Source organism: Rhopilema esculentum, chromosome 7 (genome assembly GCF_057945365.1).
Source record: "Rhopilema esculentum isolate cy_ngs chromosome 7, ASM5794536v1, whole genome shotgun sequence".
In the NCBI taxonomy this organism is placed as follows: domain Eukaryota; kingdom Metazoa; phylum Cnidaria; class Scyphozoa; order Rhizostomeae; family Rhizostomatidae; genus Rhopilema; species Rhopilema esculentum.
Window position 1 is genome coordinate 7,512,405 of NC_142821.1, and position 24,761 is coordinate 7,537,165.

At 36.1% G+C, this 24,761-nt stretch overlaps 1 protein-coding gene across 5 annotated transcripts in view; it reads left to right on the forward strand.

Annotated features, from left to right (window-relative positions):
- LOC135683957 (uncharacterized) overlaps positions 1-22,085 on the forward strand; it is a 31,705-nt gene extending 9,620 nt beyond the window's left edge. For 4 of the 5 annotated variants that reach the window (XM_065199367.2, XM_065199370.2, XM_065199368.2 and 1 more), the window contains exons 2-5: positions 4,222-4,305; positions 16,706-16,915; positions 17,333-17,491; positions 19,612-22,085. In XM_065199367.2, coding sequence (XP_065055439.1) covers positions 4,257-4,305; positions 16,706-16,915; positions 17,333-17,491; positions 19,612-19,805 — 612 coding nt within the window. In that variant the 5' untranslated portion in view covers positions 4,222-4,256 and the 3' untranslated portion in view covers positions 19,806-22,085. Of the gene's footprint in view, positions 1-4,221; positions 4,306-4,335; positions 11,489-16,705; positions 16,916-17,332; positions 17,492-19,611 lie in introns of those variants that run through there. The other variant, XM_065199371.2, reaches the window with a different exon arrangement.
- Positions 22,086-24,761: the final 2,676 nt, after the last annotated feature.

Here is a 24,761-nt window from a genome sequence, read left to right on the forward strand (position 1 = left end):
CGATGCCATCGGCTTGAACTGGCGCTTTGATATAAGTACCTTTTGAGTGCTCTTTAGTTTTATCGATGCAGCTTTAGCCACGATCTTCAATGCAGTATCTCTTCTTCTTGCCGTCTATTTATTTCAACTTATTATGGGCAAGGCGTTTTCTTTACTTCAAGATTTAACTGTTTTTACCAAACGTCATGTCTTTCCATTTAATGGTAAAGTCTAAAAATTTTTTACAATGTTTGTAGAGTTTTAGAAGCCACAGTTAATGTATTGTCTTATAGAGATACAGAAGAATTTGAATGTAAAATTCATGCCAGTCAAATACGCCCATTTTCTTAATAGAAACATCGGTGGATATTGGGTATTCAATTTCTTAACGATTCGATAATTGTCAGCACTCGTTGTTTCTAAAGAGTGACTTGATTTTATTGACATCAATTTTAACATTTGTTATTACTTCTACATGTAATTTCTCATGCTGGTAAAAAGTTTTGTGCCATGTTAGCATTCTATTTCATTATGGATAATTGAAAGAACCTTGATATTGGTTGTGGAGAATTTTGACTAGCTTTAATCAATTTATATCTGGAAAGTTTGATAATTCTGGCGCACCTGACACTTTTTGGGATTTTTTTCTGCACCCGCACCTGAAGTCTCTGCACGACCATACTCTGCACACTGTGAAGTACCTGATATCTAGACACGTGCTTGCTTAATTTCATGACTTGCTTGCGTCCTGTCTGTTGTGTTGGCTACACAAAGCAAAAGTCTTCGTTACGTTGTGTTACCTAGGCTCCAACTCGACTATGGTTGCTTATAAACACAGTCACAGAGACGTTTGCCGATCTTTTATCTCTGGATCCTGACTAGCCTTTCTGTTTCTATATTTTTAACTTATATGCTTCCTTCGAATTGTAACCATGCGTCTGTTGCTATAATTCACAGACATTTATTATTTCCACAATGACTCGTATTCGAAAACAAAGCATACTCTATTGCTCTTTGATACTGTGCCACACACATACAGAGTATTTGATATAAAGAAATGTTTTGCTTTCTCCTGTAAACTTTATAACACAGTTCTCAAAAGCAGTAATTGATCTAGTACGAGACACCACCTCTGAGTTGCATAACTTCTCTTATGCATCTTAACTTTTGGGGAGACGAGCAAGAGAAAATATTTTCGAGCAAGAAGACAAGCAAGAAACAAAGTCGTTATGGCGCATGCTCTGTGACTCCAGGGAGGAGAGTTATCTCCAATTTAAATATTTTCGCCTGTTTGTCTCCCCAAAAACTCAGAGATTACTCTTCTACAAAACTCAGAACCAGCTATCAGCTCTCTATCAGCTCTCTATTAGATCGCCTTCAGTTGTTTGGCACCAACGTACTACCACACCTTTCCTCGTCAGTCCTACCTCTTAGTTGGTCTTGTATCTTACTAGAAGCTGTATCTATTTGAATGACGTATTTAACTAAAGCTGATTTCATGAAAGACTTTGTCTATACCTACCAAGAAAAGCAAAGCTGCTTGTTATGTTTTATAAAAGTAATGAAATAACAGTTTCAATAAAAGTAATGAAATAATGAAATAAAGTATTTAGCCCTGAAAGTTTTTTTAGTGCTTTTATATATGTAAATCTTTTCTAACTTTTCGTATTATGAAAATATGTTTGAAATATATCACTGTTACTTGCTGCGCCGGGAACCTTTGCAAAGTTTTTCATGTAAAATTTTAAAATTTGCCTCGAGATTAATATATTTTAATAAATGGAGCTTTTCTCTAGTGTCTCTGATAGAAGGCCCCCCCCCCGTGTATTAATTTCAGAAGAATTTGCCATCCCCCCATCGCTTATCAGCACCCCCCTTCTGTTGAATTTTACAAATTAAGTCATTTGGTTTTCATTATTCGTTGCTTTCCATAGTTTTTTGCGAAAGTTCAACCCTACAAAGGAAACCGATGATTTTTTATTTGGAAGTTAAAAGCTGTAACTTTGATTTGTATGATTGCAATTTTCTCTAAAACTATGCAAGAACCTGTAACCAAATTTTGACAGTATATTCCAAAAGATACTTCGATTTCAAAGAAAGATTGCCGACATGAACACCTTCTTCTATTAGCACCCTCTTCTATTGAAAACTGGTCGACATGAACACCCCTCTTCTATTAGCACCCCCTTCTATTGAAAATTGGTCGGAAAGAACACCCCCCTTCTATTACCTCCCCCCTTATATTAGAGACACTAGAGTATGGATTGAAATGACCATTGAATATCTCTCAATTCCAAACCCCGAGAAAATAGAACCTATTTGTAACGATAAAATTGCAATACCTGTTTGGCCTTACGCGGCCATACATTGTGTTTGATGAAAAACTCATGGTTGTGATTTTCTGATAAAAATTGTCATGGGGAGAATCGTATTTTTTATTTAGGCTGCCCAATTAATATGTAAAATTAATCCTTCCTTTTTAGTTTTAGTATCTTTATTGCATTCAGATTTATCTGTAAAGCGATCTTCGATGCACCTGTTTGCAAGTTGCTAACTCAATTTACACTACACACTTAAGCTATGAATTCAGTTTAAAAATTAATTGATTAAATTTAAGCTCCGATCTAAATTTTGTCGTTCACAGTTTCGTCTTGGCGAAATTCAATCACGTTTAAAGCCTTGCTGGTATTCAAGCCTTAGCAAAAAGAATTAGAGATTACAGAATTTTGTATACTCCTTTTTCAAATTTTGAATGGCTTTGGAATTTGTAAAAGGAAAATATTAACAATTTGTATATATTACCATATTGCGACAGAGTTTCAAGTAAGGAAGACATGTCGGTCTTATGCGTTAACACATTAGAATGATTAATAGTATATGTAGATATCGCGTTTAGAGCTGGAGACAATCTTTCCATTGAGAATCAATTTGTTTCCAATGAATTCTGTGCTGCGTTTTACTGATTCAATGGCTTTGGAGCAAAAACCTTCTTTTTTAGTAAATAGTGGAGAGGGCGACCCATTGAGATGTTGTTTTACCAAGGTATTGCTTGAAAGGGGCCCGCAAACTGGCCGCAAATAGACTATATTCTCATTTTCTCCATCGACGATTGACGTCACGAGGAATAGTTTAATACTGCAAGCCCTGAATTTCTCGACTGTTTTCAGTAAAAAAAGCTTTGTTTAGGATTGCGTTTGAGCAAACTTGCAGGTCTTTCGCAAAGTTAAAACAATTCTACTTATCTGTTCGAGGTTTATTCACATGGCTGAAGCCATAGTAGCCAAAGCAGTATGCCTGTTGTCGCAATCAAAATATTTTTTATATTTTAATGTTGTGACTCTAACTTTGGAAATGTTCACAAAAGGGTTGGTTTCAAAATTTTCTTTTCCCTTCAAACTTATTTATCTCTGATATTGACAAAAGCAATAAAAAATTCGTGAGACCGGTTCCAAAATTCTATTCTCACAAACTTGTATAATTGTCATAATTATACATAAAAGATTTGCAAAATATCTCTAATGCTTGCTTTTTCATCTCTGCTGTCATGTTATCAAAATATACCCAGTGTATGTCAAGTATTTTACGTCACTGCAACGAAACTTCATTCAGGTGGCTCTGAGTCATCCGTTGCTTAGCCGGTAGACTCAACTTTCCAATTGTTTGTCTTTGGAAAAACCTGAATGACGTTTTTTATTTAGTAATGAATCCGTTGGTGGGTTTTTTGTAATATGCTTATATAGAACATTTATTTTGAACTCTTAGGAATTTCATTCGTATATTGTTTGATGCCATAACCACAAACACTGATATATTGAAACCATGAATGGTGTTCGCAAAGAAAAGTTTCGAGAATATTTTGTAGTTTTTTTAAATTGAAGACTCTTTTGATAATTTTTTGAGGAATCTAAAATAAAATGGTCTTTCAAATTCCTTGGCCATTACACATTTTCCAGATTCATAACGTTAATGATTTTTCTTGGATGAACTCACAAATTCTTTCATTGCTTGACTTGAGTAATGAACGTACTGTGCATAAAACGCGGAATTAAACTGCCTCGAACAATATTGAGACCTTCAAATATGTTTTTCGCAAGTAAACCAGTGACATCAGTCAGACCCCAAATCATCTTTACCTGCAGTTTCTATAGGTGCCTAGTTTGGTTTCCTGCTCTCCATGATAATTTGTGAGCAAGCTGTCATATCACTCTGTTTCAACTTACAATTTTCAATTTTGTCTTGAAGGATGACATGATACGGCAGAGTGACGTCTCGTACCCATGAATCAAAGCTTCAGAATAAATTCAACTTCCGCAAGTCAACCTACAGGTAAATCTCCATTATATTTACTACAATTTACATTTACGAGATCAAGCGAACACAGGAACTTGTCAGTGCTCATATTGTGATGTTTCGATCGGTTCGATGATCGATGATCGGATTGACGATGTAGCGAGAAACAGTTGCCTGGATATTGCATTAATCAAGCTAAAAAGCGTCTTGCTCTACACACATCAAATCATTGTGATGTAACAATGTATATATGACCATAACATTTTTACCTAGCCCTATCAAAGTCTAAATATGCTCTTGCTATTGGTTCATCCCACAACCCTACATCGTGTTGTGTTTAGACTCTTGGAGACATAATCCGAAAAGAGATTTATTAGCAAATCTGATCTCTCCTCTGCTTCGAATGTCTCTAGCTTAAATAACTCTACTGTGTAGACAAAAGGAGTTCGTTTTCACCTTAGGACTCCATTGGTAACATTCTCAATAGGCAAGCGGCACTGATTTGTCAACCTCAACAGTCACGTGCTCGTGTTTTCCGATTGGCCTATTTCGATCCACAACTGGATATATATATTTCCTAGCTTTAGTTAACTAAATGTTTGCTTTTTTCAAAGCCATTTTCAAGTTTTTACCACCAAAAGATTGTTTAAATAACCCGTTTGCCTCTCTACTGGTTCACTTCAAGGTAGATAAAGGTTTCCTTTCGTTTTTTCAACTGTAAAGATACCTTGGCGAATTGGTTGGCTCAGGAAAGATTTTCATCATTACTCTTGAAAAATATTGTAATAACATTGGCTATGTGTTTTTTCTTACTCTTTTTTCAACAAACGAAGCTAGCTAAACTTTGAAACCACTTCTATGTGAAGTAAGATTCTCGTAAAGTTTTTCGTTCTCCTTAGCTAGTCAGTCATTAAAGAATATTTTTGAGTTTGATGTTACACCTTAAAGGTCGTCTATTATTGCTAAAAACCACATTGTCTTTATTGCTATGTCAGCAAAATAGCCTTTAAAATCTAGCTACACATGGAAGAAGTACTGCAATTAGGTAAAGTTGCATAAATCGCCCTGGAAGTATCAATTATATTAATCAAAATAATTGCTCCTGAAAATGCTGCATCGAAACTGCAAGCAGTTGCAGAAATAGGGCCATCACCCTTCAAAGTAAGACTTTCAGGTGAGAGAACATCACTCTTTGCCATGAATGCAACTGCTAGACTCAGCTTCGAAAGGTTAGGCAACTTTGCCATCTCATGATAAAATGCCGGAGTACTTGTTTGCCACCTATCTAGATTTAAGCAGATGTTTAATCAACTGCCCCGTTACGATTTGTTACAGCAATTAACAATGGGTAAATCAGTCTTAACCCCGTTTAAGCAGGTTTAATTCTGCATTTCAAACATCTTCACCACTCTATGAGTAATCTTGTAGTGTCCGCTGTAATATGATTGCCAAATATTTCTATTTTACGGTCGTACAAAATGCAATTGCTGTGGAATACCTAATCAGCTTTAAACATGTCTACCGCGTGTTTTTGTTCTCAAGGTGGAAACGTAAATGCTGCAGTGGAATTCGCAGAATTTCTTCGCTGTAGTTGGGGTTTATATTACTGAATATTAGGCTTATTTGTGGAGAATAAATCTGCTTATAGAGATTGAGAATGGTTGGATCCCAAGGTATTTCGCTGTTTACTATACATACTCTTTGTTAATACGTCTCATTGCACATTGGATGACAACAACCCAAGCAGTTCTCAAGCTTTGTTGACATTCTTTTGCCGATAAAGCTAGTAACCTATATCTTGCTTAGGGGTTTCTTACGTCGATAGTGGGGTGTGCTCATTAACAAAAGATTAATTTTTGTCAACCCAGTTCACTGTTGATATCCAAACGGATTTTTACGGTGTTTCTGTTTTGGTTCTTAATGTCAATGCCCTCCCACTAGGATAACTGATATTATTCAAATGAAAATTTTTCTAATTCTTTTTATTACTAGATGAAACATTATTTTATAATGCGCCCTCAGATGTTTTCCGAAAATAATTACAGGGTCTTTTCATAGAAGATCTTTGCTAACCAACACGCATAGAGGTTCCAATGTTGCTACAAGCGAGAGAATCGATTGCGCGGTCGTATTTTTCGAAGGATATTTCGGATTTAAACATGGGCAGCTCTATCCCTGAATCTCTTTAAGCAATGCCCCCGCCTCCCCCCAGATCGTTCTATTTAGAACTGACACAAAAGTGAAACAAGATTTTTTGTTCAAAATAGGCCCTCACCACGCGCTTTATACAATTTCTAGAATATGTTTGACTGAAATATCAGAATGATTGTATAGCAGACAATCATTTGTCATCAAAGGGATCTTTTAACAGTCAAATACGGGAGTTTATGATTGAAACTAAGCAACCACACTCAAACCCAGCCCTTCTTCCCGAACAAAGTTTTCAGAGTTTAAGGGTGTTGTTCGGCGAAAGGATTCTGGGCTCTTTTCTAACTGAAAGAAGGTCCGTGTTCTACTGCCTCGACAAGTCCTGCAAAGCCTTTACACTACGGTGTCGTGGCTCGTCATTGGAGACTCTGAATAGAACATTGTGAAACCCCTTCCTTCAACTTTGGGCATCATTTTCCTGTTGTAGTGCCGCAGTGCTATGTTCCTTTGTGCACAGTCTGTTGGCCTGGGTGTCCTTCTTTCTTTCAACCTGATATGCGAATGAAAAGTTTGTTTTCCCTCGTTACCGAATTTGGCCTTAGTTACCGAGTCGAGGCTTTAGCTTCACTTCACATGCTTGTTGTCGGGTTCCAAAGGAACTATTCATTGTTTCCGTGTTGTTTCTTTTTCACCAACAAGTAATTTCTTCTTCTTGCTATGATGCAAAATCGTTAACATTTCATTCATTTTTGCCATCCGTTTTGAACTTGTGTTTCTAAATAGTGTAAACATTTCTACATGTTATGGGAATTTTCGCTTTGCCATAGAACACAATAAGGCTTTCAATTTCTACCTGTTAGCACACTTCGGAAACCTTCCTTTTGATGTTCATTGAATATAACTGTGTTTATGTTTTTTAAGTTAGGCCATTCTTTTTTACAGCCAAATTCCCAGGACCTTTTGCAACACCAAGTTCCTTTCATTTTGCGGTGAAAGTTTCTTTCGTTAGCGCGACTCTTTTCAGATAAATTTTCGATCTTACGTTTGATGATGTCCCAAGACTGTCCCATGATCACACAGCCTTGAGTTTTCTTCACTGCCGACAACAGCTGGCTCTCTCTTTCATTCTATAGATGAGCTATAATTCTTTACATCGTCTCTGGAGTCTAACCGTTGTTTCACATAGTTACATTTTTTGTTTCACAATCAATCGTTGTATCACAATCATTGGTCTCTATAGTGATTTTGTCCTACATTCACAGCCAGAAAAACTATTTTTGCACGTAGGCACATTGGATATATTTGCTTTTGTGCCTCTAGAATTGTCGCTTTGGTTGTACAGAGCCAATTTGCCAATCCATTTTGCACTGTTACCATGCCTAAACGGCTGTATTTCTTCTATTCCTGTTGCGTGCGGGTTTTTCTAAATATATACATATCAATCGAAAAGTTTGCCAGACTGAAGGTCTTCATAATCAACTGTCTGTAACTTGCTGTGAAATACTCGAACCTTCCAAATCTATGTAATTCTTATATGAGTTTTTACATGAATGGTTATTTTGATATGTTTTCAGTTGGTTGTTTGCAGAATGCAGACGAATCTTTGAGCTACCTATTGACATTTCATTTGTTACTTTCTTCGCATTATCTTCAATTGGCCATTTGCTAATAGATCCTTTCTTGCATTTTCTGTTGACACTACCACCAAACTAAAAGGTATATTTGATAAAGAAAACAATTCTTAATTTCCGTGCAGTTTCTTGACAGAATTTCAATGTAGTTTCTGATGAAAACTAATGAAGCTATGTAATTCATATTATTGTTTCCTCTGAATAATCTTTAATCCAATTTCATCATCGAGATCTCACGATTGTATTACTTTTAATCATGGAAAAGAAATTTCCTGCCACATTTTAATACTTCTTTGCAGTAGTTTAGCCATTTCATGCATTGTTGGTATCATGCTTTTCAGAAAATGTCTGCGGTTTCAACTGATTAGTTTGTATCAGCCAGAGAGGAATGTTTATCATTTTTTGTTTTGTGCCATCTTGGTGTTCTTCTCACTCGATCCCCATCCCTGTTGATATGTCACTCGTCTCATGCCCTAATGTTGGCTGGATTCAGTTACAGAGCATCAATTTCGTGCAACGATTGTGTGTCGGTCGTCTTGAAAATCTCGTTTTCTTGTACTGTTTTCTTTGATTTGGTCATATTATGTCATTTTCCTTGGCGTTCGATCATGAAAGATTTCTGAAAGAAAAGGTCGCGATGAATTGGAGAAAAGAGCACATGCAATCTTTTTTGAGGGTCTTGCCTTATGGCTGGAAGCGATGAAAGCTCTTACTATGCTTCTAGATAATATGAACTTGAAGTCCCTTGCGGTTTTAAAAATGGTCCCACTCATTTACCTTCTAATGTAGAACTATGGTTAATGAGAATATTGAAAGAACAACCTAAATTTAATCTTATTTTTTTATGTTTTAGTTCCATTTGGGATAAATACCAAAATACGCAAATGCTTTTCTCTTGATAAGGGGCACGTGCAGTCTTAGGAGGGTGCCTTTTAGCTGAATGAAAAGGTAAAAATCAGCCAATTTTGTCAAAACACGGCTTCCTCCCGTATCCCATATCTCGCACCAACCCGAATTCTTCCCATCTTATCCTTCAAAATCAGAATTATTTTGCAGAATTATTCACGATTAGGAAGAATGAAATTCGGCCTACTTTTTAGATCTTAAAATCACGAGACATGAAATCCTCTGGCATTCAGCGAAATGCAAAACTCGAAAACCAGCCCTAATGCTCATGAACTTGCTGTTGCTTCTATGACTACTTGTTAGAGTCATCGAGTTGAAGAAGCAATGTTTATTCGTAAACTCTCGAGCAGTAGCACAGTATTCTTTTTTGTTGATGCTGGTCTTAAAGATTTATAGTTCTTTTTATATGAATGTCACAGCTCCTTTGGTCATTCCTAAACTATTATTTTTCAGATTACGAAAGTAGCTAGCACCAATTCAATATTCGATTTTTCAACCCTTGCCAAGTTTCTTATCCTTAAATCCACCTAAAGTTCTGCGCGATCATATATTTTAAGTTGATGGCGATAACTTTAATTTCGCAATGCACAGTGGAATGCAATCAAAAAATATATTTACTGACTTTTTACAAATAGAGATAAAAGATTAGTAGCTGGCGTCAGCACTACGATATGAAACATTAAAACCTATTCAATACTTGCAGAAAGTTTGTTAGAATTGACATATTTTCGGGTGGCATTGCTTTTAACAGAAACAAGCGTTCCTTTTTTTAAACGCATTCCTCAATGTTTCTTAGTTTTTGTTTCAAGGCTTGCCACTTGAAGTAGTTCGATTGCGCAAGGCTTATGAGAAATTTTTTAGGTCGCCCTTAAACAATTTCAGTGAGGTTCGCCTTTAAATGTTTATATCCTGGTGCAGACTTTGGTCAATAGAACAGGACGGTTAATGGCTGCAACTCCGAGTTTCAAGTTTTAACGCGATCATCAGACATTTGCCTGTGCGGCATCGAGCGCTCCTTCATCGCCTTTGCATATGACAGACCAGGAAAACAGTTATTTTCTCCCTAAACAGTAATGTAACTTGAACTAAGCAAGGGTGAAAGCACACAGTTAAGTTTTTATTAATGCCTGCTTTCAAATCAAGGCTCGCGTTCTCAACTTTCAAAAGGCGTGTTCACTTGTTTAAGAAGCAGCGTAAAAAGTTTGTAAAGCAACTACTGTAATGAGGGGGGCGCTTGTTCAAGGCATTACGGTAATTCCAATGATAGAGGTAATATTTAATAGATTCGGTCTTTTAAACCACACAATTTTATGTACAGCAATCGATCCCTTTTATGTGTTGAAAAGATTTCGCCTTATACCTAAAGCTTCTTTGTTTGGGCTTCAAAAAACAGATAAATAAATTAAAAATTCAATTTTGATAAATGAGGAAAAGTACTGCAGGAGCCAAGCCAAGGCTTAGGGTTTTGAGGGTTTTGCCAAAGACGATTGATACTATTAGTGTGACGTCGGCGAAACTTCAAAAACTTTCGAAATATCCTTCTAGACTGAATATCTCTGTGCAAAGGGACCTTTTCCGGCCCCCATGAGGCGCCCCCAACAATTAGCAAATCTAAATAAAGTGTCCTTCGATTTAAAGTATAGGGGATTCCTGTATTTTTTCGCCGTCAAATTTGATGTAACCAGCTGCCTTCGTTCCATTAGATCCTCCACGTTTTCGTGCCTCTATCATCGCTGTATAGTTAGCTATTTTGGGATATGACTAAGCCTTTGGATACTGTTTTGAATATACGAAGAGCGAGAGCATGAATAACTTACGTCATGGTGCCGCGCTATTTTCGCAAGCGTCTTGGTAACAATTGCATTCACGTGTTAATTTTAGACCGCCAGTTTCCCAGTAACAACAGTACCTGAGTCGACGTGCAACAACAACGTTTTAGTCGGCTATACGTCATGCTTTGTGAAAGCCCCCTGATCTATGTGAAAGATTATTTTGGTCAGAAGAATTTTTCTCATCATTTTTTATATTGAAACACCTGCAGCTTGAAGATAAACCTCCGTCATATTTGACCGGTCTCCTTTTTTCGGGTAATTTGCAGTGTTTTCCGGGGGCCGCATTAAAGTTCTTATTCAGAGGGAAGTGGGCTCTGACTACTGTGAAGTTCATCTTTGACGGGGGTCTCATTGGTGTTGTTTAATACCGCATAAGATTTATGACGAATAAAAAAGACACTTGAAACAGCATCATAAAAGTTTACGGTGGCATGCAGACAATGCTAATGGACTCTTACTCGCGTAAAAATTCAACAAAGTATTGATCAATTAGAATTTCATTGAACAAGCTACACCTGCGGAATATCTGAAAAGCATAACTGAGACGGGAAAATGAGTCGGTGACGATACTCAAAAACTTACATCGATAATCGATCATTTTTGGAAAAATTTGTCGTTTCGTTAAACAGTTTTTGCACATCTTGTGGATCATTTTGTTATCATCTCGTGTGATGGCCTTTTATCTGAACAGAAACTTCAAAGGTATGATTGTAATCTTTGATATGCTAACTAGGTTGGTTGATCTTGCATTGACTGCCAATATTGTAATTTCTGCTTGTTAAAAGATTTTTTCAAGGCCAAAGATATTTCTCTTTGTGCGTTTGGGTAATTTGTGCAAGTGGATTTAATAAAGGAAACTCGACCATATTTGAAAATCAATAAATGGCTCCAGTTAGTTAAACATTTTGCTGATATTTCTCGTAGTATTTTAATAATTTGCACAAAATTATTATAAAAATAGACGATTTTTGTGAGTTTGCTTATGTAACTGAAATGTTCAGATCAGGAACAAGTAATGTTGCAGTTTAAAATTCGAATATGTGGCATTTAATCTACCTGCAATGGTTTTATTCACGTTTGTTTCGGTATATCGTGAACTGTATGGGAAAATGGCCACCTATCGATGTTTTGTTATTCATAAAGTCACTATTCGAAATTTAATCCTTCAAATTTGAAACATTTACTAAAGAGAAGAATTTTTTTTAGTTTTGAAAAACAATGGCGCGAGTTGAACTTATTTTGATAAAAACACTTCCACTGTCAAAATTCTGAATAAAAAATATAACAAAGTAAGAACAATTGATATTGAAAGATTTAAAATAGATTTACAAGGCTGGAAATTATTGTTGTCAAAACACGGAGGTATAGACATGGAAGAAAACTAGATAGGTGTGCTTGTTATGGCAATGCTAACACTTCGCCGTTGTTTTTCAAAACTCATTTCCAATTCAGCGTTGATTCTAGGTCTTCTTACTGTTAAAAGTGAACCATAAAAACACTTAAATATACTCAGCTAACAACAGAAGGATGCTTTGAAAAACTGTGGATTATGGAAACGTCACATTTGCTTTTCTCCAAGCTTCTCCTACTTTTGTAAATACCCGTTGACTCCCGTTGAGCTGGGAAGTCGATTAAGAATCGAATCGTTTCATATTTATCCCCGCTTATCTCGTACGCTACGCATGGTAATCTTTTTTATCAAGGATGACCCGAGCTGGTCTGTCCATAACTGAAGAACGCGACCATGCATTCTAGGGAAATGGATAGCTTTTGTTGACAAGTGGGATTGACAAAGCGGTACACGGAGCAAATATGGGGCTCTTTTTAGAAAGCATGGAGGTTTCAAAAGAACTGTTTTTAAGAGAAACGAACTAAACCAGAGTAAACCAGAGAGGGGCAGTGATCATAGAACTCAGTGTAGTTTTTCCCCGTATCTCAAATGAACTCTTTCCTGAATCTGATGAAATAAAACCGCAATTTTACCCAGGACTTTTGTTTTCTGTGTGTTTAAATGCTCTTACAGTTAGATTTCGAGAAAAGGCCACACAATTTTGGTTTTTGCAAATGCTCAGGTTTCTGATTCCCAGCTTAGATCGAAACCCCTTGCTCGTTTCGTGCCCTAACCTGCAGCCATGGCAGATTGCTCAGATACCGATTTTTCTGGGAGAGGTTTTCTCGAGGTTAACCCAAATTCAAAAGTTAGGAGAATTCCGGAAATTGTCACAGAAAGGTTTCATTCTTGGAAATTTGTCTGCTTTAACTAACAATGAGAATCATATTTTAGATTAACCATTACAGAAAAGGACAATCGAGAAAACAAATATATTCTTCACTGTTCATCCAAAAGACAGACCGTAATAAAGATTTCAGTTCTATATGGCGGTCTAGAACCGTTTTGTTATACACGCCAAACCGTAAATTCCAATTCTATATATATCTATACTGAGAATGTTTAAATTAAAAATAGGAAAAAAAGATTCTTTCTTTCGTTATAGCAGTTTTATGCCTGCAGCAGTTTCTCCGAATTCTTAGTGTATCCATTGTTGTTTTTCGCCTACCATTTTTCCTGACTGGGCCTATTTTTGGGGGCGCTGTTAAAGAGAACACTCGCTCAAGTGAAGGGGAAACGTTATTTTGAACCCCACAGCTGAATTTTCACAGTCTTCACTCATCAAACAACGCAGTTTTGCTTTTGAATATAAATGTTTCAAGTTTCAAATCAATAAAAAACTTATCTGTCGTTTGGTTTCTTTCACGTCGAATCTTATCCTTCCTTCATCAGAAGATTTTTATCTTTCCTCGTCACTTTTTGCATAATATAAGATAATTTCTCAGACCTTACTTTGCTATCCTTTAGCAATTGATCGATAAATGTTTGTGTAAAATAGTCCAAGAATTTTTGCTTAATACAAAGGGGCGCTTATCCTAAAAAATGGTAATCAGCGACTCTTTGTACGAAAAGGACGTGGCAAAAATATTCACTTCATTCTAATTTTTAATTTTTATCATTTATAATTCTTTTCTAAGAAGTAACCACTTTGAAAAAGTATCAATTTGCCTGAGTCATAGTCTCCACCCTTTCTGTGCCACCCTAACTTTGAATTGCTTCTGACACCCCTGGCTGCATTGCAAATTCCGAGAGAGGAAATAGTTAGTTTTGGTTCAAACGATTTCTGTCCCATATGCAATGATCGGAATTCGTGACCTTACTGGAGATGTCTGTTTTGGATTGTACATAATTCCTCCTGGTTCAAAAATGTAAAAATAATACAACCCTGATCATGTTAGTCTAGCTGTATCCTTATTCCTGAATCAAGATTAGGGGGAAGTTTTCCCCTCCAAAACCCAAAGATTTAGAACTAGAAGAAAAAAAACAAGATAACCACTTCCGAAGCGAGGATACAGAGCAATAGATCTACAACATTATATCGGATCCACATATCTTGTTATTAACCACTTCTCGAGATCCATCATCTCTTACACAGCGCCTTCCTCTCCGATTTCTGTTTTAAGAATACGAAGGAAATGATAAGGCTGCCATGTTTCTTCGTTTATATGCATTCCAAGCATGAATCTTCTAAATCACTGACTCAGCAGCTTTTGACAGTCGAAAAAATTTGCGACTTGTTTTCATCTTTAGAAAATACGATCTTCCCCCCGGAAATCAGACGTTGTTTAATACGGGGTATTTGTCGTGAAGTAAAATCAATTTTAAGCCTTGAAAAAGCAAATTGATTTGAGAGAATCGTGCGGTCAGAATCGGCGTGGGAAAATGGTTCTTATCTGCGCGAGGGTGAACTTTTCTGTAAAAGATTAACTTTTGATCATATTGGTGTGTCCATGGCTCTAATGTTCTTTCCTGATTGATATTTTACAAAACCAACTTTGCCTAGACCGGAGGCTGCTCTACATGATTTGGCGAAATCACGGAAAGCAGGTTAACGTGTGGACGAACCACGAAAGTCGGCAATTAAATGTGTTCAGGATTGCCACAAACCTTACACATGGGTCAAAGATGTTATTTTGATTAACTTAGACAACCATGGTGTTGCTGTAAGCACTTTTAGTTGAGTGCAAATTAGTTTTTTTAAAGAAATCTGCTTGCTCTTCCTCTGTCAAGACAAATGGAAAACGTAAGCATGACCCTGTTTATATAGTTCGTCAATCGGTCAGCGACGAAAATTGTCTGACTGGATTACAGTTGCACATATGAAATGACGTCACCACAAAATGATACACATACAATATTCAAGGCTTCTTGGAATTGTAACCAGTATCTTTTCAATCATTGTATCAGTTCAGGGTAGAAAACTATCGTAAAGGCATACAATGTATTTGGAAAAAACTTCTAGGATATTTGTTTATACATAGGCCTCTAAAGTTGGATAGCATCCTTATCTTTGTAAACAGTTTTTCTTCGGAAGGAAGGGAAAACTAATTTTTGAAAATACCCTGCTTTGTTGAAAAGAGCACTATCCTTTTAACGTACAATCTCCTTATTAAGCGCATTTGGCTTTTGTTCGTTATGAAATGGAAAAGTATTTATAGAGCCTGGAACCAAACAAGGTTAACGAGACTAAGCAATGAATAAGAATCTGTGCGACTTTTTATAATAATAGATGATAACAAAAAATTATCCTTCCTTTTCCTATTTTTCCTTCTCATCCTCTCTGTTCGTGTGTTTTGTATCAGAAATTTCCGCAGCAAATTCCTTGTTTTGTTTTGTTTCTTTTCCTAGCAAGTTTCAGCTTGTCTAGTAAACTCTTATTGTTTATTTTGAGCTGCATTTGTAAACGACTGCTGTCGTATGAGAAACAAAAGCTGCTTATGTGTTGAAATGCTTTCAATCTAAAATATCATCAGTGGAAATATTACAATCAATGCCAAGGAAGAGGTTTAGTTTCAGTATCAAAATAAATACATTAAAATGAGGAATAGGCAAAATATATGCCATAAACACTATTCTATTTATACGTGTGAGTCTTGTGCAGCCAAGGAATGTATGAAAATAAAGGTGAGCTGGCACAAGCCCGTGTGGCTATACGGAAACGACGCCTGAAGAACACGTACATTATCGTCCGATTCGATTTACTGATTGAAGGTTCTCATAGAGGAAAAACTTTTGAAGACCCTTGAAGAAGGCCATAGAAAGGCATTAAATAGTCTAGAATAGCAGTTAGGGTTGCGTAGAAGTATTTGCTCTGAAAGGCCAGTTTCACATTATTGTCATATCGACACGAATAAAGCGAAAACTAGATAGAGCTAGGGTAGGGATGAATAGTTTCCATTGTCATACTACTTGCCAACGAAGATTTCACTGAAATTTTATTTTTGCAAGGAGACGCCAAAAGTAGTTGGTGCCTCATTTATCTTGTAAACATATGGTTGTAAAGTTGGGAGATCTTATAATAGATAGTGACAGTGCCGTCGCCTGACCTTCCAGACTAGGGGGTGTGGAGGGTCATCAATAGACACCCCCTACTCCCTCCCTCCGCTAGCTACACCCCTGGATAGTGAGAAAACTCCCAAGGAACCGATGGTCTTAATACGTAATAGTTTTCTTGGCTGGTTATTTTCTGTCTTTCTGTCTAGAAAAAAACAGAAAAGGGTTTTGTCGTGCAGGCATACTCGAAAGTGCTGAGTATGGATCTTGAATTCTTTCGAAGCTGGAATCAAGGCACACTGTTTTGGTAGATTAGAAATAATGGGGAAACAAATGTTTTCACCGCGTATCCCCTGTCAGTCACGTTTCTGCAGCACATGCTACCTAACATTAGAGCAGCTTGCCCTATCAGCGCTTTTTCAATATTGCAAAAGCTTTGGTACCCTAAACGTATTTTGTCTCGTACTTGGCTACTGTCACACTTGTTTATAACATTATTTGGTTTTAGTCTAATGGCTCGACTTCTTTCTTTATAGCTAGCGGTAGTCAGTTACCATGTCGCGACTATGCTGGCAATATTGTCAAAAGCGGGCAATCGCTCACTGTTGTGACAGCTGACAGCTGTTCCCATTGCACCTGCGCAGGAGGCAAGACCAGTCGATGCATTAATGTGAGGTGTATTAAACCAAAATGCGAAAATTACAGAACTGTGCCAGGAAAATGCTGCGAATACACCTGTCCTGATTGTAAGTATACACCTGTTTTAACTTTCGCTTTACATTCATTTTTATGCCAATTTTGTTCTGTCCTATTCCCACCTATTCAAAAAGTGATGATGTCAGCAAGAAGTCTCAAAACGGTGTTTACTTTCCCCTCAAATTGTTTGGATTTGAGTTCTTAACAGGATCGGAAAGAATTGTAATGTAACAAATTATTGCGAAATCGTTAGCGAAATGAATGAATCTTGAGAAGATAAACCTTAAAATGACCTGATTTTGAAATGGTTTGAACTATATGTTTCTATTTGAAAACTTGTTATCGCTGGAAATATTTTCGATGTTATTTCTTCTAATGCAATTTCTCTGTTTTAATTGATATTCAATCAAAAGAGTAAACGAATAGTGTCTCTTTTTTAATTTCAAAAATGTTCTTTGTTTTTCTAGCTTTGCCGATTTCCGACACAAAACAGTTGGCGGTCATACTATCTTTATCGATTGCTTTTTTAATAATTGTCATATTAATAATTGTTGTGTGGCGGAGAACGAGAAAATACAAAAGATATTCTGGCAATGTGGAAACTGAATGTGTACAAAATGAACAAGGTACGTTAGGGATATTTTCAAATTATTTATGCTTGCGTTTCTGCATTCATTTTGTAACTGACTGCCAAGTTTATAGGGCTTGGGTGGGAGCAAAATTCTGTTACTTCAGATGACTGGATCGCATTAATTTCAGCAAACAATAGTCGAAAATCTATTTGAACAGCTGTAGATAAATGGTAAACAAAGACGAGAAGACTGGATTCTCGATAATATGAGTGCATAATTATCATAATTGATATATGCAATGCATAATTTATATATGTGTTGGAAGCCAAGAACATAATAATTAGTCCGAAGTCAATGGCGTTTGATAATATGAACTTCCTTTTACGAAAATCATCACAGTTGAAAATTTTACAATGACTAGGACCGTTGACCGAGACTCTTCACTGCGTGGTAAAGACATTTTCGATGTCTCGTGGAAGTTGGAACTTATTTTTTCTGCATCCCATGCCTGCAAGTATGCATTTGTGACCTGGTTTACTTTGCCCCTAATTCTTTTAAATTCAACGTGACCAGTTCAGTTGATGTCTACAACGTTTCATAAATAATTAACATGTTTACTGCGAGTCTTTCGGTCGACTATCATATCGATTTTAGGTCATTCCGACGTCCCTAAACCATCACCTGTTTTACATGCCTTTTCTTTCTAAGCGTCTTCCTATAATGAATTAGCATTTGAAGTACGACTTTAGGCCACTGCATTAAGAACAGCGAATACATCATCAAACATCCTTTTTGTCTTCAAATGCGCCATAATGTTTTGTGATTGCTCCTTTACACTGTAGCTTTTACTCGTCGCCATCCTTTTTACCGAAAATAGTCTTCCCACGAATTTTAGAGGGATGACAGCTGTTTAAATGCAGCACACTAGAGCCGCGTATTATTCTTTAAGTGTTTTTAACTTTTATTTTCTTTAGAGACGCTTCAGTCTTCGATTTCTTACCTTGATGCATTTCCATCGAATTATTTTTGCTCAACAATCCTTTAGTAGGAGGGGCTGTTGCAGCCACCATTTTTAAATCTCACGTAGAATGTTTCTAGCTTTGATTCAAGCAACATATTCAATTGTAAGTGAAACAAATGGCCTTTGCGGTAGCCTGACTTCCATGACATGCAAGGACCCTTTACGCCGCTTAATTTGCAAAGTTCCCAAAAGGCGCTTTTCCCGATGAGGAAAACTAAATAGACGCGAATGCAACGCATGAATTTATGGAAATCATCTGCGCAAAACTGTCTGTTTGCTTCACGATTAACTTGTTTTATTCACTTGATAATCCAAATGACCTTGCAGATTTTGCAAGTCCTTTTCACAAGCGTGCTGTTCTTCAAATGTCAAATCAAATGCATTCAAATACCCCTAGAATCTTATTAGTTTTTCCGCGTGCTCGCTAGTTTCATAATGAAAGTTGTTGCGATCCAAAGCTCAAGCGAAGATTCTTCTGCGGTTAGCGTGCATTTGTCAAACTATATAACACCCGAATGTTGAATCGTGTGCTCCTTTAACTTCAAAGCTTTTAATCACAACGTATCAAGATCAGCAAAGAGAAATAAATCAATTTTTGAAACGGCCTCTACTGCACATAAACTCATAGTGAGGTTTTTTCGCTATCCAAAGCAACTTAGTGGAAATTTACGATTTTTTGACTGCGGCGTTGTTTTAGCGTATTGGCGAAATTAACGTAGCGTTTGCGCTTTATTGAACGTAATGCTGCAGAGAGAGAAGAATGGCACATGCTAGATTCAAAGAACATTTTTTTGGTCTGGCACTATTCCAACGGTTAAGAATCAGTTTAATGGTAATTAGATTTTCTGCTGTTTTGTTTTTGTTTTTTAGTTTTGAATCTTTTTTGTATCGAAAAGAAATCGATACTTTTTGTTTTAATAATTATGATCTCTGTAGATCGAATTTCATCGATTTGATGATTTGATATCTTTAGTTTTTCTGATCTTCGCCAAGCCTTTAATAATAGCGTTAAATTTTAATCTGCATATCATTATTTCTTCTATTATTACAAATTTAAGTGTCAAAGTAGATCCTCTTTAGGAGGTTGATATTTTATCTCTTAAACTTTGCTGTTTGCCAAGTATGTGTCTTAGAGAGAAATTTTCTTTCATAGATACAAATGACTCAATACCAAACAACCAAAGGCAGCAAGCAACGACGTCTACCAGCCATGCACAAAGGACCGCAGTTAACATGTCATCTATCGAACTACCCCCTTACGCACCCCCAAAGAATGCAGACCCGGAGACTATTACCCCTTGTGAACCGCCCCCTCCTTATACACCACAAGGAGTTTCATTTGTATGACGAATTCCAGAAGCTTGCTAATGTTATTAGAATTGAATAGATCAGAATCATAGCAAGCAAAAAGTTTCCGTTAATGAAACGGTAGTTGGACGTGTAGGAGCAATGATTTTGCGTTGCTTAAAACGCATGCAGAGGAAGGATATTCCACAATTATTTATTGATAAGTTGATGGTAAACCAGAGGACGAACTGAAAGTAACAGCAAAGATATGGCCTGTGGTGTCTTGATTTGTGTATAGACTTCGGTTAATGCTTCGTTTATGACAGCTCACTGGGACCCTACACAAAAACTCACAAAAGTTATTGCTAATCGAACATTTCATCGTTGCATGTCTCGCATACACCATGATAAAAGCACACTGGAACTTTTTCTAAAGTTTATCCTAGAGCTGACGCAAGCATGTCTTAGATTTTCAGTCACGTGTAAAGTATGGGGATTTCGGAAGAGAAATCTAAAGCGTTGTTCGTGTATCATTATGTTTTGTTTGTGATTGGTAAATGATTGGTAAATGATTAGACTGTTTGTTCTCACCCCGGTGCACTTGCTCAGGACAAAGTTTGATAAAAAGGATGGAATTACTTTGATCAACGGAATCAGTTTTGTGGAATTCGTCTTTCAGTAAGAAAGTAGAAGTCATAGTCAGAAGTAAATGAATGGAAAAACACTGCTTTCCTGCTCGAATAACGTTTTTACAGTGACTCTGTTTAGAGCTCGTTTTTGTATGGACACAAACTTGAATTCTGCACTTTTGTTGCTGGATTGATAGAGTAGTTTTGTATTGTAGCTGTGACGTCATTATCCCGTTTAAGCATTGCAGAGATATCTATGCATTTTCCCTTATTTAAACTCTCCTTGGTGAATAATTTTTCGTCCTCTGTAAACCATGAATTAGTAAAATTATCTTTATAAACTACCATATTCTGTTTACTATGGACGTCACACTTGCTACTACATCTATAAACTGCTAAAATTTGACGTGAATTTTGTCATCTTTTGCACTTAAAAAACCTTGATGTGTCCCAGAATCTGACGCATTCGAAATTTGGTCACAATGTGATTGTTTCTGCTAATGAAATTATCTTCCCACGAAGATAACTTTGATTTTACTTGACTATTCGATTAAGTTATCATATACGTAGAAACAATAACAAGATTGTTAACATCTATATTGACGATGTATGTAGCTAACATTTGTATATAAATTCTCATAAAACAATAAGCTCTAATCTAAATGGTGCTACCAATCGTTTGCAAGCATTTTTATTTGAAGTTTTCTGCTAGGTAAGAAGAGGTCTTTAGATTATTTCTGCTTTTCAACGAACCCTTTTATCTCGAAATAAGAGATGTCAGGTTGTCAGCATTCAAGATGCAAATTACAAAACCCTATTGCTTGCAGTTGGTAGAATTTCGAATTTCCCTTGGAGCCAATGTTGATTCAGTGAATTTTTTTAAAAATATATATTAACGCAGATGAGAATATTGTCTAAGTTGGTATACCAGTAGCATAACTTGTTTAATTGAAGTTCAGTTGAGTTAATTATCCAGCATATAATTTGACTCTTAATTTATGTTAATTTGCTCTGTAACGACAGAAGTAAGGAACTTGAACGGTCAAGTCTCAAAAAGAAAGAAATCTGGATGCTTTATGTGTTACTAATCAAATTTTCAAATTTCTTGCGAACCAGGGATACCCATGGCTCAAAGGAAGGGAGGAATGGCTGCTCCTAGTTCAGTTGTTGAGTTTCCATGATTTCTTTCTGTTTATAGTTAGAGAAGATTTTTCTTCCAAGCAACCTTAAACTCAAGCTCGCCAATTTTGGCAATCGAGAATCGACTATCTGCTAGAGTGGGTACCCTCTTTCATGTACACTGCTTCGCTACCGTTGCTTTTCAGTATCTGAAGCAAAATCTTTACTATCAAAGCATTCCTATTGTTGACTATCTTCAGTCTTTTCAAACAGAAAATTTAAAGCACCAAAACAAGTCCCGTACAACTACCATTCATTTTGAAACTCAATTCTTGAATATAACAAAGTCCTTAAAGCATTTTGAGATACGGCTTAAGCCCCAGAACTTTTATAGGTGAAGATTTAGCATTAACTATCGTTTATAATGCATCCATACAACAGTTTTCTCTTCAATTTAGTAACTCTAAATTATTGTTTCTTTCATCAATCTTGTTCCCAATATTAGGCATATCCTCATGTAATTTTTCACGCGTAGTTTAATCTGTAGAATATTGCTAACTTTTTTGTCAATGCAAAGATCAATCAAACAGAATGCTGTCTTGTTTCTCTTCAAAAATTAATCTGTCATCATTTCAAAACCTTTCAGACCGTTAATATCTTACTGTGGCGTTTCCAAAGTTCAATTCAACTATCGTAAATAAGCTCCAATTTGTTCATGCATCCCTAAGATTATACAATTCTACCTTAAGTCCTCTAAGTCCCCCGGGGGCTTAATCCGCAAAAAAATTTGGATAGGGGTTTATTCGGGGGCGGGGGGACTTTTTTGCAGGTGTGGGCTCATTTAGCAGCAGCCTAAAAGATTACCAGAGTAAATTTTCTCGCTCTATTTGTGGTTTGTTTGCATGCTTAAAAATGCAGATATACCGAGATTAGTCGCCTCGAGGCAATAGCGCATTGGGGCTTATTTGAGAGTGGGGACTTATTTCAAAAACATCTTTTAAGGCTTACTCGAAGACTTGCGGTATTGATCGAGAAAAAGTTTTCATTATAAATTAGTTGATTTGGGAACTACCTGGAAATGTGCTATCTATCATATATGTAATGTGCAGACCATGAACCGATGATATGATAAAGGTCCTTAGCTCAATTATGATTTCAGAGAGGTATATACCCGTACATTTTTCAAACATTCTCGAATAGAGTGGCTCAAAATGACGTCATTTGTTTTAACATGTTAAGAATATCGAATATATAACTGGTAAGACATGATAACCAACATGTAGAATGAGTCAAAGCTATCCAAATAGGCAAAGATATACCAGGTCAAGCTCCTTCTCGATCTTAAAAAATATCAATCAACTTAAAACAACAGTTATTTTCAAGCAAAACTTCTGTCACTGGGCAATTCATAATTGACTATGACCAAACCTTCTATATGACATCAACACATAGTAACTGTATTTTCCATCATAAGTAACTTTTTCCTTCGAAATTAGTCCCTTAAGGTTTTTCTTTGATTTTTACATCACTCAATAATTTGCTTTGATTATCGTAATTTTCCTTGGCTTGTAGACTTGCCAGTTTAGCTATATTGTAAAGTAGAATTTTTTTTATTAAAAATCCTATTCTAAATATATTGTCCTTCAAAACATTGTTTACAAACAGCGATATATTTTAATTACGTTTCATTAAGCAACTATAGGTTCATACAGATTTTTCCTATCTAGGAAACAGATCTTTTCGAAACCTAAGTTCCCTTGCTTATTTGCCGGATCATTCATTTTTAAGATGACAAATTGATCCTCCATCAAATATCCTTTTCCACGAGGCTGCATTCTTTATATAAGATTTCCCAAAGAAATTTCTCAATCGAAAATACTGTTTTTTATTTATTTTTCCCTATCATTATCTGTTATAATTTCTAACGGTTTTAACAAAAGCAATGAATCTGGGCACAATGTATGTTCTCTCCAATCTCCATCCTTCCTTCTTCACCCTAAAAATTCTATAAGAAATCCAAATCAACATTTATTAGAAAAAATCAGTCACGTTGATACCGACTTCCCAAGAAATTCATGACTATAAGCAAAATGTTTTGACAAGATTTCTACTTTTTCAAAGCCAATTGACTTCCATTTTTACCAATAATGTGTTTAAAAAATTCATCATTTAAGAGATACACTACTTACTGAATTGCAAATGATAGTATTCGATGTTTAAACTCATTCCTATTCCTCATTTGTAGGTGTATAGCTTCAATGGAAATTCTCAGTTTTTTCAAGCATACAAGCTTGCAACTTTACCAGGCGAGATAATTGAAAAAAATCTTTTTCCAGTGAAAAAGCAACTGGTTTTTGTAGGTCTACATATATAGCCTTGCCTTTTTAGCAAAAATATGTTGTGGATGAAATGCGCCATTCTTTCGGTGACAAGCACAAAGTTGATTGACAAATGGTGTTAATACCTTCTCCCTACCTACTAGTGAGGCATATTCAAGGTTTTGGTTGAGATAATTTTTGGAGAAATTTTGTGATTTTTGTAAGCCTATAGCCTTGCTTTTTTACCGAAAATATGGCGTGGATAAACTGTGTCATTTTTCGGTGACAAACAACAAGTTGATTGCGAAATTGTGTTAAAACCTTCTCTCTACCTACTAGTGAGGCATATTCAAGGTTTTGGTTGAGATCATTTTTTGCGAAATTTTGTGATTTTTGTAAGCCTATAGCCTTGCTTTTTTACCGAAAATATGGCGTGGATAAACTGTGTCATTTTTCGGTGACAAATAACAAGTTGATTGCGAAATTGTGTTAAAACCTTCTCTCTACCTACTAGTGAGGCATATTCAAGGTTTTGGTTGAGATAATTTTTTGCAAAATTTTGTGATTTTTGTAAGCCTATAGCCTTGCTTTTTTACTGAAAATATGACATGGATAAACTGTGTCATTTTTCGCTCAAAAGCAACAAGTTGATTGCGAAATTGTGTTAAAACCTTCTCTCTACCTACTAGTGAGGCACAATATAGGTTTTGGTTGAAATAATTTTTTGAGAAATTTTGTGATTTTTGTAAGCTTATAGCCTTGCTTTTTTACCAAAAATATGACGTGGATAAACTGTGTCATTTTTTGGTGAAAAGCAACAAGTTGATTGCCAATTGGTGTTAATACCTTCTCCCTACCTACTATTGAGGCACAATATGGGTTTTGGTTAAAATTTTTTTTTGAGAAATTTTGTGATTTTTGTAAGCCTATAGCCTTGCTTTTTTACCGAA